The sequence below is a fragment of the Chamaea fasciata genome, unplaced genomic scaffold, assembly GCF_029207755.1.
Source record: "Chamaea fasciata isolate MVZ Bird 193981 ecotype frontalis unplaced genomic scaffold, bChaFas1.0.hap1 SCAF_3, whole genome shotgun sequence".
Taxonomy (NCBI): domain Eukaryota; kingdom Metazoa; phylum Chordata; class Aves; order Passeriformes; family Sylviidae; genus Chamaea; species Chamaea fasciata.
In genome coordinates, this window is record NW_027094088.1 from 107,106,673 (window position 1) to 107,125,896 (window position 19,224).

At 41.2% G+C, this 19,224-nt stretch overlaps 1 protein-coding gene across 3 annotated transcripts; it reads left to right on the top strand.

Annotated features, from left to right (window-relative positions):
* The first annotated feature begins 79 nt into the window (after window positions 1-79).
* On the top strand, window positions 80-17,965 carry UBXN2A (UBX domain protein 2A). 3 transcript variants are annotated; one of them, XM_066180006.1, is made up of 7 exons: window positions 80-102; window positions 4,006-4,059; window positions 5,476-5,569; window positions 7,439-7,548; window positions 9,118-9,258; window positions 14,038-14,202; window positions 16,639-17,965. In XM_066180006.1, the coding sequence occupies exons 2-7, from the start codon at window positions 4,019-4,021 to the stop codon at window positions 16,925-16,927; spliced, it is 840 nt and encodes a 279-aa protein (XP_066036103.1). In that variant the 5' UTR covers window positions 80-102; window positions 4,006-4,018; the 3' UTR covers window positions 16,928-17,965. The 3 variants fall into 3 exon arrangements, with proteins under 3 accessions (XP_066036103.1, XP_066036104.1, XP_066036105.1); XM_066180007.1 differs by lacking the exon at window positions 80-102 and adding an exon at window positions 160-261 and having other exon boundaries at window positions 5,476-5,611; XM_066180008.1 differs by lacking the exon at window positions 80-102 and adding an exon at window positions 561-663 and having other exon boundaries at window positions 5,476-5,611.
* Window positions 17,966-19,224: the final 1,259 nt, after the last annotated feature.

Consider the following 19,224-nt stretch of genomic DNA (forward strand, 5'->3'; position numbering starts at 1 on the left):
TCGTAAAGCCGGGCCACGCCGAGCCACAAGCACCCCAGCCCTCGCCTGTACCCGCAGGACAGGGAAGCCCCTGGGGAAGCCGCGTTTCGCCCCGCCCGGCAGGTGCGGAACCTTACGGACACCCCTCGCTCCCCCCGCGGTACCGGGGCGGAGCTCTGCCCGCCCCGCCCGGCGCCCCCGCGCCTGCGCTGCTCAAGGCGGGACACCGAGGAGTTCCGCGGCGGGCGGCCGCTGGCGGGCTGGGCGCCGCGGGACGGGCGGGTGAGTTCGCTGCGGGGACAGGCCGGCCGAGTTTGCTGTGGGGACAGGCCGGGCACGGGCAGCGCGTTCCGCAGGCCGGCGCTTCCTCGGCTCCTGCTGGCGCTCGGACTTTGCCCGCGGCCGGCCCTGGGGCGGGCGGGCTGAGCCTCTCCGCTGCCTCCGCCCTGCGGCTTCGCCCCGCTCCGAATCGGCCGCGTCCCGCAGCAGGAGCGACCCTCAGGGGCCCCGGCCTGGCCCCTCCCGGGGCTCCCTGGACGTTCCGCCTCCGAGTCGGTACCGCGGTATTGCCTCATCGCCTAAAAATACCTCCTGGCCGGCCGCCGGGGCGGGGGCCGCGCTCGGAGGGTTTGGCAGCGGCGGGAGGCGCAGAGCGTGTGCCCGGGCCTGGCTCTCGGGGTGCGGGTGAGTTCAGGTGTCGCAGCCACGGGGATGTCCCAAAATAGGTTCTTTGACCTGCTGTGTATGAGGCTAATCCACACACAGAGGCAAGGTACTTGATTTATTTGCAGTTCTGAGCAGAAAGAAGGGCTGGATGGTAAATCCACAAAGCCAGCACGGCGACTATCAAAACTTCTCACGATTTATACATGTTAGCAAACATAGACATTAATGTTCACTGGCTACAAGTTTATATAGTTCTCTTATTAATGAGTATTCTGTCGTTTATTGGTTAAATTATTTCCTTGCTTTTCATTCTAAGTAGCCTGCGTGCTCTGTCTTTCTCTTCTTTTGGGTAGTTAGTTGTCTTGAGTTGGTGGTCCATGAGTTGCTGGTCACGATTTTGCCCTGCCAGAATTACCTTTTACCCACTTGGAAGTGGTTTCGGCACAGTTGCTGAGCTGGATTTATTAGTTTCTTCCTTATCATGGAAGTTCTGCGCAATGTTCTTGTGGCCTGTAAACTGTGCATTTTATGTGTCCACCATCAGTGGTACGTCCTTCTTCCCAAGTTTTGTTAACCTCCCCTTAGGTCTGAGATTGTTGAAGCATGTCGAATCCTAAACCTTAACAAGGCAATTCTACAGACAAGTAATTTATCTTTCTAACACCTGGACATCGAGGTTGGGGGCAGGTTTGTTTCTGAGTGCGCAGCTCCTTTAGCCAGCTGGAGAGGAAGCATGAATGCTGTGTACCTGAGCACATCAGTCACGTTCAGGCCATTAAGTCTGACGCTCATCTCGCTACTAATTTGTACTTGCCATTTCTCTAGCCTCCTGTCTCTCTGTGGCACGGTACAGTGCAATTTTCGGCTGCAGTTTCTGTGCTGTGCTGGGAGCAGCTCTCAACTGGAGAGTTTGTTCTGCCAAAGTTAGTAAGGGGTTAGCAGGCTTTCAGGGGAGGGGGCTGCATGTGCTTCTCTGTGCTTCTGCCCTTCACAGCAGGGAAAGCCTCACAGTTTCAGTTTTGCTTTTCTTGTGTTAAAATAACTGGAAGTGTGGGCTCAAAAGTATTGACCATAAAATTATTTGCTAAAGCAAATATGCCTGTTGAGGGCTGCGTGTTTGGAAGCCCTGGCTGTGAAGGGCTGCTGCTGAGTCAGTGGCCCATCTCCATGGGGCTGGAAAGGCCCTCGGTCTGTGTGGGAACGGCCAAGAGTGTCCTAACACCAATTAATAGATGTAGCTGTGGTGGGCTGCTGACATTTGCAGCTTCTTCCCGTGTTTTAAATTTAGTTTCTGGAGGTGGTAGTTGGGTTCTGAGGTACTTTTTACCACTGACGCAAAAATTACGTACCAAAATTCTTAACATTTTAAACAGCAGCTAGGGATGTCTGTCAGAAGTTGGTGAGAGGAGGTGGTTTGTGCTGGTTGGGTTGACATGCTGAGCTAAAGTGCTTGCAGTGCGTTCTGATCGCTGTGCCCTAATGCCTTTTGGCCTTAATAAGCGTCAATATGCTGTATAGGATGATTCTTCACCTAGAGAGATTAACACAAACATTTCTTCTAAGTGTAATTGCTGTTGTACTTTAGAAGGAACAGCAGCTTTCACAGCTGACCAGTTTTGAATACCATTCATGCACATTTGAGGCCAGCCTAATGTAGCCAAAGAGCTAATTTGAAGAGCTGCTTCATTGTGTCTGTTTCTTTTTAACAGCTCCGATGACAAGTCACAGAGGATCAACAAAAGCAGATGGCAGGAGGTGGATCTTGTTGCTTTGGGGAGTAGCCTACTGGAGTGAAAGATTAGAAGATAGGCACATTAACACAAACCACAAAGAATTACTTTGGGCTAAACACAAAAAAAGCCCTACATGCCAGAGTGTGTTAAAACTGAATTTGAGAGAAGTTTGAAAAAATTACACTTTTTAAGCATTCCAATTTCACTCTGCTCACTTGATACTGAGAGTTCTTTTTTTCCCCAAGTGCAGTACTGAGTTCCAAAAGCAACAAACAGATATGCATATAATATCATCATGTACCAGCACAGGCTTGCCTGATAGATGTGGGGCTCTGGCTGAACATTTGTGGGGGGGAAAAAAAAAGACTATACCTCATCATGTGTTACATGTCAAAGGTGTGCCGAATATGTTTTGACTTAATGCATAACAGTACCAGATAAATTTAAGGTTGACCTTGTAGGGTTTTTTTGGAGGCTTATATATTTTTCTACAGGATGTGTTTCACACGAATTTTAACGTCCAGGTTGAAAGAATACCAGCACTAGAGTCCCAAGGAACATGAATTAGTACTGCATGTGATGGTTTTTATAGTTTTTTTATTAGTGCTGCAGTGAATGTTGTTTTCCCCTTAACTCCCCATCTTGTTAAATTAGATCTCAAAAATCACTTAAAATTTGTATTAGTGATGCTGTGCATACTGCTTTGTTCAGGAGTGTGATGACTGTCACTGCTTAGTTTGATACTCTCTGAGAGCCTCACACAATGTCATAACTTAGTCCTGAACCTGCCAGGAGCTGACCATCATCTGTGTAACCAGTGGTTGTCAGGGATAACTCTCTGAACACAGTTGCACCTTAAATTTTCTGTTTTCCTGTGGGTTTTTCCAATTTTAGAGTGATTTTCTTTTTAAGGGTGGTTTTGGGGGTTTCTGGCTTTTAGTGACTTTCTGTGACTTTTTTCAGAGCATTCAAAAGTGACTGTTATGAGTTCAGTGTGGGATTCTTCATTTCTTTTGACTCAGCAGACTAATCCTGTATCATATTTAGTACTTACAAATCCAGGGTTTTCATGCCAGCTGACAGTAGGCCAGGTATGATAATTCACTGTTTCCGAGTTGCTGCAACAATGTCTTGAGGTAAGGTAGGAAGGGCAACCTGACAAATCTTGTCTTTCTAAGGAATGCACAGTTAAGGTGAAGGTCACTCAAATGCCTGCAGTGGCAGTGCAGTTTTTCTGCGACCATCTCATAATGCTGTGTAAAATTAGGGAAGTTTAAACCTTGCCACTCAGGAAAGGAATGTGATTTTTTTTTCCTCTCTTTACAGAAGTATAGGCATGTATTTCCACATTACACTGTTATTATTGTGAAATGTATTTTGTTCATTTATGGAAAAGTAACCTTGCTCCTGAACGTCTGGAACAGATGTGTGGTTCATGTGTCATTAAATTAGAAACTGCAGGAAAACAAAGAACCATCTGGAGACTTGGTGGGGGGGGAGGTTGAGGTTTCTGGTTAAATGTATTATCAACACAGGAAAAGACATAAAGAGTGCTTCAGCTACAAAAGAAGGTATGATAGGTATTTTGTTTTGGTTTGGTTTTAAACCATTTTTTTTTTGTAATTAGGGGAAGCACCAGAATGAAAGACATGGACAATATCAAAACTGTAAAGAAAGAATGGTAGGTGCCAGTTGTCCCCATTTTTTGTCTTCCTTTCCCACTGCTGTTTGTGTCCTGTCATTACTTTTCAAACTTTATGTTAAATTCTAAAATACAATGTTTTTACTGTATTCATCTGCTCCACATATACTGAAAGTTTCAAAAAAAAAATCCTATTGTTTTGCTGAAAGACTTTTCATATGCCTGAAATGCTTCCTAGTTTCAAGAAGCTGTGTAAATATTTTTATTTAAAATAGCAAGGCAGCCTTTCAAACTGCTAACTCACTGTGCAGCTCTGCATCTGATATAGAGGTGTTTGTTTTTTCAGTTCTGTGTCTGAGGTAAAGCACAGTGAACACCTGCATTAATGCTTCAAGTTTCTTTTGTTCTATTAGAAAACTAAAATGAGAACAGCATACTTTTGAAATTTCTTCTTTAAAGTTGTTGAGGTTTTCTTTTGTTTGAGATGTTAATCTCCAGGGAGTCTTAGTGTTGCACAGTTGCACTGCGAACAATTCCATTTTATGCAAATTGCAATATCTAATTACCATTCCAGTAAGTATTGCTGCTGTTGGATTCAATGCAGAGTTTTATGTAAAATTGGATGTTTTTTTCAAGAGCTGGGATTTTTATTTTCTGAATTGCTTAAAATAGACTTTTCTGAATCTCCCGTAGGAGTAACTCCTGCAATGTTTACGAAAAGCTGCATAATCTTCTTACTATGCAAAGAACGTATACAGAGATAATCATTCAGGTTGCATATTTCTGCATTTTGATTGGTGAAAATCTAACAGAAACAGCTGTCACATATACAGTGTTCTATAAAAAGATGTGGTTGATGCATCTTTTTTAATACCCTGGCAGTCTCCACAGTGTTGAAGGCTTGTATTGTATTTCTTCAGTCTGCTCCAGTGGTGTTGAGTCGCTTGAGTTTCCCCAATGCACTTTCCAAAACAGTAATGGTGGTTCTGGGATGATGCGAGGAATGGGGTAGAGGAGTAAATCCTAGGGCAATTTTCTTGTATTTTTTAAAAACTTATGGTAGAGGAACCCAAGCCTGTATCACAGAATTGCTTTAAGGAAACCCCTTCATTGCTGTGCAGCTAGGTGTATGATGGTTAGATGCATGAATCATCTAACTTGCATTCCTTACTCTGATACCAAGTTTAGAAGCTTTGAATAGGTTGGTTCTTCTTTTCTGATGATGTTCTTTAGCTTGGGCTTTTGAAGTGCTAATAGTAGCAGTTAGAGATTGGTAAGAAGCTTATAGAAAAGGCACAATGCGAAGTTGACCTGATGTTTTGTACTCAGTAAACTGAATAAGCTTGGGTGCAGGGGAGTGTGCCTTCTATACTTCTTGGTACTGAGCTTCTGAGGTACCTACTTGTCCTCTAATGTGTCCTCTGAGGAGTCTTTTTTTGCTTCTTTGTTCTGCAGGGTGTGTAAATCAGGAACTGGTGATCAGATTTTGAACGGTACAGAACAAAACTGTGACTACTTTGTAGATAACCTATTTGAAGAAGCTCAGAAGGTTGGTGCTATGTGTGTGCCCCCAACTACAGTCAAGAACCAGGTAGGCAGTGAGGAAAAAAACACTCATGTTTGTTATAACAGCACTCCAGGAGTATTCTGGAAAACAGATACCAGAAGTCCAGCAGTCTTTTCCAGTACATCAGTTAAAGAATGCACATGGAATTCAGAAAGCTGTAGGAACAACCTCCCATCTCCCGGCCAGCCAGGCCTTTGCTACTGGGCTTTTGGCTCTTTACAGCTTTATGGTCGATTTAGAGTCATTCTAGAACTGATGCTGGCATTGGCTAATGCACTTCTGCTTTATTAGTAGGGAGAGTGAGGTGAGCAGGAGTTCAAGGAATGACAAGTACTGTTACATAAGAAGTTATTTAAGGAGCTGCAGCCTTTTTATGCAGAGGCATAGCCCAAATATTTTTCATTTGGTCTTATTCATATAATTATGGTTGCAGTGGGATGTTCAGCGTGGGTTTGTATCTCAGTGATTCTGTCCTTTTCGTGTTTTTCTGTTACTCATCAAAGACTGGTAAGAGGAGGGAGAAAAGGCCATGTAGAACAAAGATGACAAGAAGAAATTCGGAGTGGGCATTGTTAGAAATTACATTCATGGATCCTTAACTGACCCTGGAAGAAGTGAAATGTCAGAAGCAATATCTTAAATTGCAGTCCTGAAATAGTGTTCCATGGCATTAGTTGTGTCAATGCTTAAATGGGAAGTTGGTGTGGAATAATTAGTCCATGTTAAATTTGCATACTGGCTCACGGTAGAGGAACCTTCCCATAATTAGAACTCTTTCCATATGCATTGGTGCCATGAGACACAAAAGTTTTTGATGGAATCTAATGTTGTTGAGTGCTGTCTACTCCTTTTGACAGATAACCCAACCGAAAGACAAGGAATTCTGTTCAGCAGTCTGCACATGCTGTTTATTTATGTAGCAATCACCTAACAAGTCAAACTGAAAAAAACACCAAACTAAACCTCAAACTTATCAGGTACTATCAAACCTCATTTAAATTAATTTTCAGCTGAGGTGAATTCTGCATTTGTGGCCTCATCTGTGGCCTCATATCTGTTGAGATAATGTTATTACAGGAATCAGGCCTCGGTAACTAAATGCTTCCTTAAATGGCATGATGCATTAATATGAAAATACAATCCAAATATCCATCTTACAATTGGAGAGATTTCAGTAAATGTTACAAAGGTTACAAGTCAGAGTAGTGGATGATTTCTGGCAAAGTTAAGGAATTACTGAATTTATTTTTTCATTCCCCCAATCAACAAGGTTTTGAATACACCCAGGAATTCCAGGGTATTCCTAAGTGTATTACTGTCTGAAAGTAAATTTTCTGATACTTGCTTCATTTCCTGAGTGAAAGGCTTCTGCATGCATCATCTCAATGCCTTTACTTTGAGAAAATCCTTCTGAATGATCGGAGCAAGGCTTTACCCTAATAAATCCCCAGCTGGACTATTCTGGCAGTTGGTGTTCCAACACCAGGCATGTATGCTCTCAAATTAGCTCTTGAAGAGTTGCAGCTGGCTGGGATAGTCCAGCTCCTTTTTTTTTTTTTTTTCCCCTCTGCTGAATTGAAGGAGTGTTCTTGACTTAGGAAGCCAAAATGATTGGGGGAAGGTTTGTTTTTAACCCTGATTGACACAAGATACTTAGAAATGTCACTTACCCCTTGCAGTTGCTGTGCCTGTTGGCAAGGGGCCAAGGCAGATTACAGTGAGCCTGCTCTCAGTATTTTTAGTCCATGAAGTGAATGATTTATACCCTGTATTTATTTAATCACAGGGTATGTGGGTATACCAAGCTTCTATTTCATCAGTGTTATAATGAGAATTGTTCTTACTCCGTAGGTTGATGTAATCATTAAACTTTGGAAGAATGGATTTACAGTAAATGACAGCGAACTTCGAAGCTACACTGATGTTGCAAACCAGCAGTTCTTGGAGTCCATTAAAAAGGGGTAAGCGAGTTTTGTGTTCTTATCCAGCCTGAGTTAATGTGCTTTGGGTAGCAGTTAGCTTATGCTCTAAATTTTTTACGTGGCTTTGCTGCACTGCAGTGTCCCTGTAGGAGCGCAGGCCCTGCCGGTCTCGTTCCTGCAGTGCTAATGGCTGTTGGAACATCAACAGGTTTAACACAGCTCTTGGTGGCAGGAGTTGTACAGTTGCTGATGAATAGATAAAAGGCAGTGTTGGCAGGGGGCACAGCAGGTGCACAATGTAATAAAGAATAAATCAGTGCCCAATAAGAGCTACAGATCAAATGGTGTTTTGACTAATGAACTCAATGCACAAGGGGTTGAGCATTTCTGGTTTTATGGTCTTTGTTTTCTTTTTGTTGATGAAAAGCCTTAAATGGGCACAGATGTTCTATGTAGGATCAAGCAACTCTAATCAGTCTTAAATTTCTGACATTTTTCCAAGTACAAACTTGGTGTTGTGTATATATAACAATCTTACGTAAATTCCTGTGTTAATAGCTATTTTACATTTTCCCTGTATTAAAAGTTAACATGCTGTTCTGATTTCTGCTATTGTTTGCAGTTGTTGCTTTAAAAAAGGCGTTTGACCATACTAACCAGTGTTACTGTGAGCCTTCAATTTGTAGTCTGTTTCCTCACCCCATACAAATGGAGAGGAGAATATAATTTTATGGATAATGTAATTTAATACCTCCTTATCAAACATGTGAAATTACTAAGTCATTATATTTTTCTTTTCCATATTTTGCTAGGCCATCAAAAATACTAATTTTACAGTTCTTCTCCTGTATGGCTGTCACCTGTGTTAGTTGTAGTAGCAATTAACTGCACTGTTTAAAGCCTTTTGTGTGCATTCATCAAAAGTTTGCCACTTTTATTCCACTGTTCGCTTGTGAAGATGCTAATTATGAGATGGTTTCTGCATAGTCATTGATGGTAGAGAAGCATTTAGTACAGCCCCTGTGCCAGCTGAGCCCTACCACCCGAAATTGTACTGTCTGCATCAGAGCTCAGAGACAAAGGCGTTGTTGTGTTCTGCTTCATGCAATTAAAGCATTACCAAGGTGATGCTTCTGCAGTAAAGAGTGGAGCTATTAGTGATGATATAATTTTTAGAAGCTGAGATCTGTGTTTGTCATTAAGTACACTGTGTCTAAACTCAGTTCTTTCTCTTTAAAAACCTTTTTCTTTTTGTTTTACTATGGGGATAAAATAATTGAACCCTTTGCAGTAGTGTATGGCAACACTGAACTTCCTACACATTATATGTTTGGAGTGGTAACTGCTGAGTAAATTTGAACATCATTCAACAACTTGCATAATAGGGTTTTTTAATTATATACTTTCTAGTTAACTTGCAGTTCAGAATCTTGAAGTTATTTGTATGCCGTGCACTTAACCTAACTTCTACTAAATACTTGTGAAGTTGTTGTTTAAAAGCATCATCTTTGAAAGGCCAAATGTTGAACAAATATGAATCATTGGTCTATTTTATATACTGAAAACAGTATAGTACTTTTTTTTTGACCTTTTGTTTTTTTTCTTAAGGGAACTGCCTTTTGAGCTGCAAAAAGTTTTTGATAAGGAGGAGGTAGAAGTGAAAGTGGAAGATAAAAAAGATAAGGTGTATTTGTCGTCGAAAAAGCCAATGTTTCATCCCTTTTCTGGACATGGTTACAGATTAGGAAGGTGAGTAGGCTGGTGTGATCTGTGATTGAGTAGCTGAAGGGAACCATACTTACGGTTAAGGATCAGAATTCAGGTGGGAAGCAATCTCTGGAGTTTTCTAATTTAAGCTCCTGCTCAAAGCGGGGTCATCTGTGAGGACAAATGAGGTTACTCAGGCTTTTATCCAATTGGGTCTTGAAATCCCATAAGAGCAGAGGCTGTGCAGCCTTCTTGAGTGCTGGACTGTCCTCATGGGGAAGAATCTTTTCCTTATATCCCATCTGAATGCCTCTCATTGGAATTTCCGTCCACCATAACGAGCATCACCCCCTCCTGCAGACCCTGTCAGGCTGTTTCTAGGTGCCCCACAACCACCACCATGTCTTCCACAGGCTGAAAAAGCTGCTCTCCTCCAGCATCAGCTGACAGTGTGAGTGCTCCATCCTGCAGGCATCTTGGTGTCTCTCCATGAAACTTGGGGGTAATTGGCTCCCACAATCCACTGGACATGTTGCTGTGTTGATACAGCCAGGAAGCTCTTGGCTCTCTTTGTTCAAGGTCTCAATATTAGCAGAACCGTTTCCAACTGAAATGCTGTCACTCTTCTATTCTGTTATTTTAGAGAAAGGATTCTCTTTTAAGCTGTATAAGCAATAGTTTGAGAAGAGGGAGGAGTATGACAATCCCATAAAGAGAACTGAAGAAGGAAGAGGTTATTTTGCATTCTCTTAAAATCGTTCAGTAATTAATCATGCATGTATTGCAGTAAGGCATTTTAGTATTATAGAGTGATCCATGTCCCTTTTGTAGTTGGAGAGTGTCAGCCACTCATGCCAATGCTAAAACTGGACTTGATTTACAGCCAAACATATATTGTATTTTAGAAGGCTGTTACAGAGCAACAGGCCAAGAGTTCATTTATTTGGTCCCTGTGACTTTTGCTTACTCCCAGCCACATTATCTGCTTGACATATCTCTGTCATGCAAGACTTGTGTGCCTATAAAAGCAGGCTTTGACCTAGGGAACAGGACATGTTCAGTGACCAGGAGCCTACAGGAGGTATCACAGGTGGCACTGCTGAGTGACCTGCAGGCTGGGGTTCCTAAGCTATGGTGCAGCCTCAGGTGAACAGCTTGTTTCAGTTGAGTGGGAAAGGTTTGGCTGCTAAGGCCCAGAGCTTGTGCTGAGGGAAAGCCTGACCTGCGCAGGAACAGCTGAGGCAAGGAAAGAAGATAATGTGCAGAGCAAAAGACTGATAAAGGTGAAAGGGTGAGTGGTTCCAGGCTGATTTAGAGAAGCAAGTATCTGTTTTATGAGATTCATCTATTTCTGTAGTACGTCCATTCAGTTGCTGCATGCTTGAGTAGATACAATGGGGAAAAGCTTCCCTTGAGAGATGGGTGAGATGCTGCAAGGCTTGCTTTTGGTGGCACAGAAATCTGAGCAAACAGGCGTCAAGAGCTTAACCTTATTTTATCTACAAGTAGAGCTGTTCATAAAAAAACCCAAAAAGATCTTCGGTCTGCTGGGTTTCTGCTGCTAACCAGTGCTAAATGCCAGGTTGTTCAGTCACTTGTTGTGCTCAGCCATGCCTACAGCAAGTAATGATCTTGCTTCCCAGTAGGCAAGTTAGGTTTCAGAAACATGCTAATCTGAGAATTTCGGTTGACTGGTCTTGTACACTGATACATTCTACAACTTTCTCAGCATTTTGTATTCTTTTCCTACTCTTGTTTTGTCTACTCTGTGCTATGCTATCAAAGACTTGTCCTCAAAGACAAGTAAATATTTTTTCTGATGTTGGAAACATGAGCCATAAGTGCTCCTACTCCGTAAAGTGGTGCTCACTTCCTGCTGTTGATAAATGTCCATTGCATGAATACACCACACTTGCAGCGGAAAAGCTTTGTGGGGCAGCAACAGAGCTGGCTGAGACCTGGAACAAGTTTTAAGCTATAGAACTCCTTTTCCACAATTGCATTTGTATGATTAGTCGGAAATGGGAGGCAAGTGACTGAAGAGTTTACTTCAGCTTATAGCCTGGCTAAACCTCTGTTTAGCAAATAAACTTATAAAATTAATACTGTATAGTTTGTCAGCGTTCCCAAGTGGAGGGATTTTGTAATGGATAAACCATTATGAATTGGTCTGTTGACTAGTTCTCAAGACTCTTGTTGGAGGATCTAGAAATAACATATATGTTGATACAGTTCAGATAGGCTTGATCCTCTGCCTTTTTGTTCTACAGGAGAAATAAGTAAGACATGCCAAAATTTTTCAATGTACCTTATGAACCTGTGTAACTAATGGGTATACTCTGTTCTATTTATTACTGGACAGCTGAATTTCATAGTTTGGGATTATGACTAGATTTGCAACCCCACTTTTCTATTGAGCTAATCTATGCATCTTTGAGACAGCCTCAGAAACATGTTAATTAAACTATTGACTGAAATCCCTTGTAGCAAAACAAGCTTGCTCTGTAACCTCATTAGGGTAAAGCATTGTGTGCCAAGCTGCTTAACCATCAGTCAGGGTGAGGCATGATACCTAACTGCTGGGCTTTTTCTTATCAGAAAATTGTCAGGATGCTCTTATGTCTCTTCAATCTCTAGTTTACATCTTCTGTTGATAATCTAATAAAAGGAATAAGCCTTAAAAGGAGTTACAATGCTTCGATCTCAGGCTAATAAGACTTAGATTCTTGGGGTTTGGCTTTAGTCAAAGCTCCCACCACTAGGTGGCTTTATCTGTCAGTTCTGCAAGAGAAAAGTTTTTATGTATAGAAGTGCTTTAAATCTTGATAAATACAGATGTTCTAACTTTCTCTTACAGCTTCACTGAATGCATTTGCTTCAGTCTCGCACACACTTTCTATTGAAAGAATGACCTCCAGTGCCTGCAGCATATGGAGATGTGGCTGTGAGGGAAGTTGGTTTGGGAATGACACCAAAATCTGTGTCCATGCAGGACAGTTGTCTGAGCTACAGCTGTGACCGATGTAGCCCAGCCCAGCCTGAGCCAGAGCCAGACACCACGGCTGAGCACCTCTGCAGCCTCCTCTGTGCTGGAGGCAGCTCACTCACATGAGTTCTGCAGTGTGTGAGCCAGCACCTAAAACAGGGAGACAGCAAGAGCTGGGCATTGCTGGACTGAAGTATGACTTGAAATTGAATTTTTTTTTTCTCTGCTTGCAAAACTGTTTAACATTATCTTGCCAGTATTCAAGCTTTTATTCCTGGTCTGGAGGGCAATTTAGCTTTATTTTGTATTGATGTCAAGCATGAACAGAAACTGTTTGTGAGATAGTGAGGCAGATGGGTGCTAGTACATCACCTGTACTAGTAGTGCCAGAATATTTTACAGATGCGCCTCTTATAATTTGTTGGTGCCAAGTCCTTGTGCCCCAGCTGACTTCTGTGTAATGCAAAATGTACCTCTTACCTGTCTCCAGTCACAGTGAACATCTTTTATTGCTCACTTGGAAATGAGATTTCTTGATTCTCGTCCTTTTGCTGAGTTTCTGTGGAAGATAGAAAAAAGTGCCTCTACTGATATCCTAGAAGTTAGGGCAGCAGTTAACTGGGCAATAAAAGTTTTTGAAATACCTCTGACAAAACTTGCACTTAAGAGTCCAGCTTTATTAGCCTGAACATATTAAATCATTAAGTAATAATAAATTAGCTGTGACTTTTCTGCCTTACGAATAAACTACTACAGGTAAAAACATAAAACCGAGGTTTATCTGCAAAGCAGGTGTGCAGTATAGTTAAGACTGTTACTCTGCGGACATCACTTCCCCACTTCTCCCTCAAGAAACTGTAGCTCATCAATTTTCCGTGCAAAGAGAGCTTTTCTGCAAACTGCCGTGTAGTGCTCATGTAGTCTGTGACCACAGCTGAGCACAGAGGAGAGATGGTAACTCCTTAAATCACTGCTATTGTTCTGCAAGCAAGCATCTGGTTATACTCACAGGAGCTGAGAATGTGCCCACTGGATCAGGCCCAATGAGGACTTAAACTCTACATGCTGAAGAAGCTTAGTCATGAAAGAAGCACTAAACTCTAGACATTTCTTCAGAAAAAAAAAAAAATTGCCAGCAGTTTTTTTATTGTTTGTTTTTTTAAGACCATGCACTTGGACTGATGTCCATATATTTGTCAAGTCATTTTATGAATCTTTGTCCCTATAGTTGGGTCAGCTGTTGAAAATGCCTTAGGAAAAAAAAATCCAACTGCTTGTGCATCAGTCTGGATTTTTCACATTAAGTCAATTTTTCTGATAGATGAGTAATTCTTCTAAGCTGAGATAGATGATGCTGGAGTCTAAATTAAGGCTAACAACATTCAGTTAAATTGAATTACTGTAATCACATTATGCTGAAAATTAACTTTGAGTATGCAAATTCAATACTCAACCCCCTTAAAGTTTCACCTGTGTGATTAGAGTGCAAAAATGCATGAAGAATCTTCAAACAGTTTTGTCCCTTGTATATTCGTATTTAATCCTCTGATATTTAAAGTTCCTTTCCATCTTATACAAATGTTAAACACAAGCAAACTGAAATTCTTTAGCATGTTTTAGTCTTTAAGAGAAAATAATGGCATACATGTAGGGGAAAAAATAGGGATGAAAGAAAAAAGCTGATATTTATACCGGTGTACCTATATTTGTTGAATTAAAAAGTCATCAGTGCACTCTGCTACGGGGCAGAAAGCTCCAGAAGCAGAGGTCTGGAGGGAAGTTTGAGCTTGCATGTGTACACAGAAGCCATAACCTCATGTGGCTTTTCTTTTCAGTGCTACTCCAAAGATAATCTCTAAAGTGAGAGATGATCATCCAGGACCTGATGACAAAAAACACCTGCCTTTAGTACCCTTGAATGATTTAGAGCCTATCACCAATGTCCAGATCTGGTTAGCTGATGGGGAAAGGATAATTCAGAAATTCAATGTTTCTCACAGGTAAGATTTATTATACCACTGTCATGTCTATTTGCATCTGAACTATTAGTTTTAATGCTTGTATGTTTAAGTCTTTAATTTTAATGACTAATCTACCTCCTTAGTTCACTTAGCATTGGACTGCTCTTCAGTTGTATCTGGAAAACCTTTTGAAATTTTGAGAAATCTTTTCAGTGACATGAGAAGAGCATAAGAGACATGTGAACTCTTAAAAGTCAGCTCATAACTGAGTGTAGAGAAAAGTCTGAGGAAATTGTAGGAGTTCTTTGTAAGTTAGAGAATGTTAAGGTGTACATATTGCTCATTACTAGAAGAAATAGCATTTAACATGATAGATCTCTCACAAAACAACTACATCTGGAACAAATGGGTTAGTGAAAAGGCTGCTGGTCATTGGGCATAGGCAGCACCACAGGTGGGAGATGGAAAAAGGGATTTAGAGTTAAGCCAGAGAAACCTCCTGGGAGGGCTGGAGTCAGTGCAGTGAGTTCATCCCCTGCATGTCAACGTGGACAGAATAGAATGCACACGGTGTGTTTAATTCTTAATTAATAAAATTTCTGGTTCCCAAAGAGGCTTAGAAATGAGGATAATGTCAGAAGGTGTCAACACAGCACATGTATGCCAGAGCTTTGAGAAAGTGAGATTAACACTTCAGCAATAAATTGCAGAGCTACTGTCTTTAGAGACCTTTCTCAAATCCAAATTTGAGAAATTATTGCAGTCATGTCATGTGGAAAGGATATGTTGCCCGTGCTTCTCTGTGAAGCAATTTAAAGGTATCACAGATTTAATTCAGCCCAGGCTGCTGTCAAGATAAACTGTGTATGTCTGTGGCTGGTCAGAAGGAAAGCTCAACTGTTGAAAGTTAATGACTGTAGTGTTTTCTTTGACTTGTACTAATTTATTACTGTTAGTGGACTGAGATATGAACTGAAACACTGTTGTGATGTACTGCTGAAGGGTAAATTGCTATTTTAATTATAAATACTTCATTGAAGGGCTTCATATCTCAATTATTCCAGGTCCCACACACTTAAGTATATTTAGAAGCTTTTTGTCTTCATAGTAAATAGCAGTTTGTACAGCTGCTAAGTGCTTTTGAGAGGAAAAAAAAAATCTGAGATAAGCAGAACAACAACTTTACTGGTGTAATGCTCTTTTTGAAGTACTGTGCAATGAATATTCTGTCATAATATAGCCTCTCACCACAAGACCAGCACATTTGTGCTATATACAGTACTTGTGTATAACCTGATAAGAACTAGAGGGAAATCCTTTTAGAGTGCATATCCTTATTGCATACACAGCACTCCTTTCAGTGCACAAGACACTCAGCTGTTTGTTAACTAAGGTATAGATTAATAGCATGTAGCACATATGTAGCATATTACCCAGAGTCTGGGTGAATTGATGACTTTCAGCTTTTTGCAGATAGACTGTGTAGGTGCCACAGTAACTGCTGCCTTGGGTATGGGTTGATTACTGGTGAAAGATTGTAGCAGAAGCACAGGGAAGCATTGTAGTGTTGCAGTATGGGGAATTGAGGCATGAGAGTGCAGCAACTAGGAGAGCAGAGCTGTAGGAATACCACATAGAGCTGTGTCCCGAATTGAGTTGTGTCTCCTCTTCAGCACTTACTACATTTGTGTGACCCTGGAGCATCAGGTATGGAGCTTGGAAAGGATCTTGTTCACCCTGGGAGACCCTGTGCATGGGGGAGAGGAAGGATGAATTTAGGATTTTGCCAGCAGCCAGTCTACCAGTTGGCCTCAGGATCAGAGAATCGACATCGATACTGTGTTAATTTTATTCATACAGATGTCTTCTCATCTTTGTTTTCTAATCAAATTAGTTATTCCATATTCTTCCACAGCAATATTTCCGTCTTGCTCAGTAGTTGTGAGGCTCTTCACAGACAGATTGAATTGGTAATAAATTTACTGTGCCCCTGCTTTGGGAGGATGGGACCACACTTAGACCTAGTCAGTGTATCAGCTGTCTAAATAGTTTTTGCAAACCCTTTTTCTTTATTTTTATTATGGTCCTACTACATGAACCACACACTGGAGGCATCTTTATTCTATGTCTTGGCTACAGAACCCTCAGGTAAGAGCTCCACCAGCTGGTTAGGAAATGGTAGGTTTGTGTAACTACCATGTGAGCCACAATGGTGCATTTGAGTGTTCAGAATAAGATACTAATCATTTTCCCTTTGGGAGTGCTCTCAGAGCACGCAGACCTTGGTCCTTGCCTCCCAAGTGGATCAGGCTTTTCAGGATACCACCTCATCTGTATTGCTCCAGTTCTCTGCTGTCAGGCATTCCATGAAGTGGTTGTTTCATTCCTGTCCCATGGTGGCTGTGTGTGTTGCCCACATGTGTGGGGATTGCAATGTCCAAACTCTAATGCTGAGTTTTCTTACTCTCTTCTCAGAATCAGCCATGTCAGAGACTTCATAACGAAGTATCAAGGATCTGAGGGAAGTGTTCCCTTCACTCTGACGACCTCCCTGCCTTTTCGAGAGCTGCAGGACGAGACACTCACACTTGAGGAAGCAGAGTTGCAAAATGCTGTTGTTGTTCAGAGACTTCGGAAAACGACTGAACCATTCAGACTCTTAGTTATAAAAGCACCTGACAACGACTACAAAACTGCTGCTACACCTAATGGACAACTCAAGAATGAGCAAAAAAACGCTATCAATAGTACAAGATCAAATTAGCTTTTAACTGACCAAAAATTATCTGCAGGGTGAACTAGGCAAAACCAAAAATGTAACCAGCAATATGTGGATGCCCTCACATCCTTATGCACTGTGCTCTTAGAGAGCAGAATGGGTGCTGTGCTGTTGTCTGCTATAGTAGAGGTATTTTCAGCTAAACTGGGTGGTCAGAGCCTGGCTGTAACATGTAGCAGAGGTAACTGTACAGCAGATCATCCTTAGAATTTCCTTAAGTAAAAAACTCCTTAGTTATTTAATAAGTGGGTCTAGGTGGAACAGTTCTCTCAGACTTAACTACTAAAAGCACCTTTTAAGGAAAAATAGTATTTATTTTTGCACTTTGGACTAAAGTGAAACATTTCACTTACATTGTAGTGTAAACTGCTGCAGTTTACATTCTTCTCACAGTAACTTCAACAACCAATACTGCAAGCCAGCTCACATTTGAACTCTAACTTGAAAATCTTCAGGATGTAACTTTTATCACAAGATCTGCAGTGTAATAATGTTCTGTCAAGTCTTCACATGGTGGTAGATGCATGTGTGAGAAGACACAAAATGAGGTAGTCTGGTGCATACTGCATATGAAGTGCCTCAAAGTAAGCTCTGAAGGAATTTTTCTTATCAATGGTTGAAGTGGTTGCTGCTTCTTTTGGGCTGCTACGGGTGTCTTGCAGATCAGGTATTGTTAAACTACCTAGCTCATTAGCACAGGGACCCACTTGTAGCTTTGTCATACAGAAACTTCAGCTTTTTTGGCTGTCACCAAAAGGCAGGACTAGTAATTTAGAGGGACACAGTTGTTTTTGTACTATTTATCTGCCTCTGTCCTGAACTGCCCAGCTGATGGAGACACTAAGTGCATGTGGTCAAGTTTCAAAGATGTTGAAAATCTTTACATGAAAACTGAAGTTTTTCTCTCCACTTTGTTCCATTTCCATCCAAATCTTTTATTTTGCTATTCATGTACTTGAGGCATAAAATTTGTAGCCAACTCTTCCGTGTTTTGCTAAAAGAGAAAACAACATAAAGACTTAATATTTTGTACTGTGTTTACTAAGCATGTGGGTTTGTGAATGGAACTAAAATCCTTGGGTGAGACATATCCCAGGATCTTCAGGGAGTCCTGGCTCCTCTGTGCTACCTGCGCCAAAGGATGGTTGTTTGGGTTGTACTTCTTTTGTGTGGTTAAGTAAAAGATGGGTTTGGGTTTTCCTGGTTTTGTTCTAAATAGCAAATTCCTTCATTGGAGCGACTTGTATTCGAGAAAGTAGTGAGACTTCAGGCTAGGGATATACTCTCCATTCCCAGGGATATAAAACTGGTTTGCTTCAGCATCTCTCATAGTGTTTGAAATGGAAGTCAACTGGGCAAATATCTATTCAATGTCCTCAGAAAGCAAATCTCTGGAAACCAGGCCTTTAAATGCTTTCCAGTGCTACAAACTTCCTGTGCTGCTGTGCCATTCAGGTTTATGTAGGAAGTGGTTCAATTAAATTTTCTTCACTCTTGCACTGACTCCTGTAAGAAGAACAAAAATAAGTGTGCAGACAAATCCATTAGTAAAATTGAAAAGATAAACCACCTACAGACATGTCTCCAACCCTTAGTTCCCAGAGCTTCCTGAACAGGGAATTTTATTAATCAGTGTTTTCAAATTTGTCTTAATATAAAACTTAGTATTAGAAAAGCACATGGTTGATTGATTGTGAGCTCAGTTGTTCTATCTAAAAGGGGCATGAAATGTCAAAAGTAGCAGTGTGCTACTATTCATGCATGTGCAGCACAAAAATTTGAAGAAATAGTGTTAAGATTGAAATTGGAGGGGGAGTGTAAAATTCTGAAGTGGGTAAATCCATTTTGCTTGCTATCCTTTGGAAGGAGCCGTAAGTATCTTGTATTTCAACGTTGATTCGTGTCTGCTACCAGCATTTTAAGAGATTGGGCAGTTTGGTGCTTTACTAAAACCGGCTCTCTGACTGCAGCTTTAGTGTACTTGAGTGTGCGTTTGCAGTTTGAAAGTGTCATGATCCTAATTACAAAATGAGAGAAAATCCTTGAGAAGTCTGAAGTGATGCTGGCTGCATTAATCCCATGCTAGATTAGTAAATGCCTTTTAAAAAAGGCAAGAAACTCATTGAATAACATTTCCTAATTTGGAGAAAAATCTTTGGAATTAATAGAAGACTTTCCTAAGTCTAATTGGTTTTGGTCAAGTTTGTAAAGACTGATTAGCTACCTGTAGTGCCTGTAGACAGCAACTGTGCATTGGTCAAACAACAGCATTACTGGCTTGA

What these genes read in the sequence shown, in the direction of transcription:
- UBXN2A (XM_066180007.1), top strand. Translation starts at nt 4,019, where the DNA reads ATGAAAGACATGGACAATATCAAAACTGTAAAGAAAGAATG. An exon ending in AAAACTGTAAAGAAAGAATG is followed by an intron (nt 4,060 to 5,475) that starts GTAGGTGCCAGT and finishes TTTGTTCTGCAG; the next exon opens with GGTGTGTAAATCAGGAACTG. An exon ending in AAATTCAATGTTTCTCACAG is followed by an intron (nt 14,203 to 16,638) that starts GTAAGATTTATT and finishes CTCTCTTCTCAG; the next exon opens with AATCAGCCATGTCAGAGACT.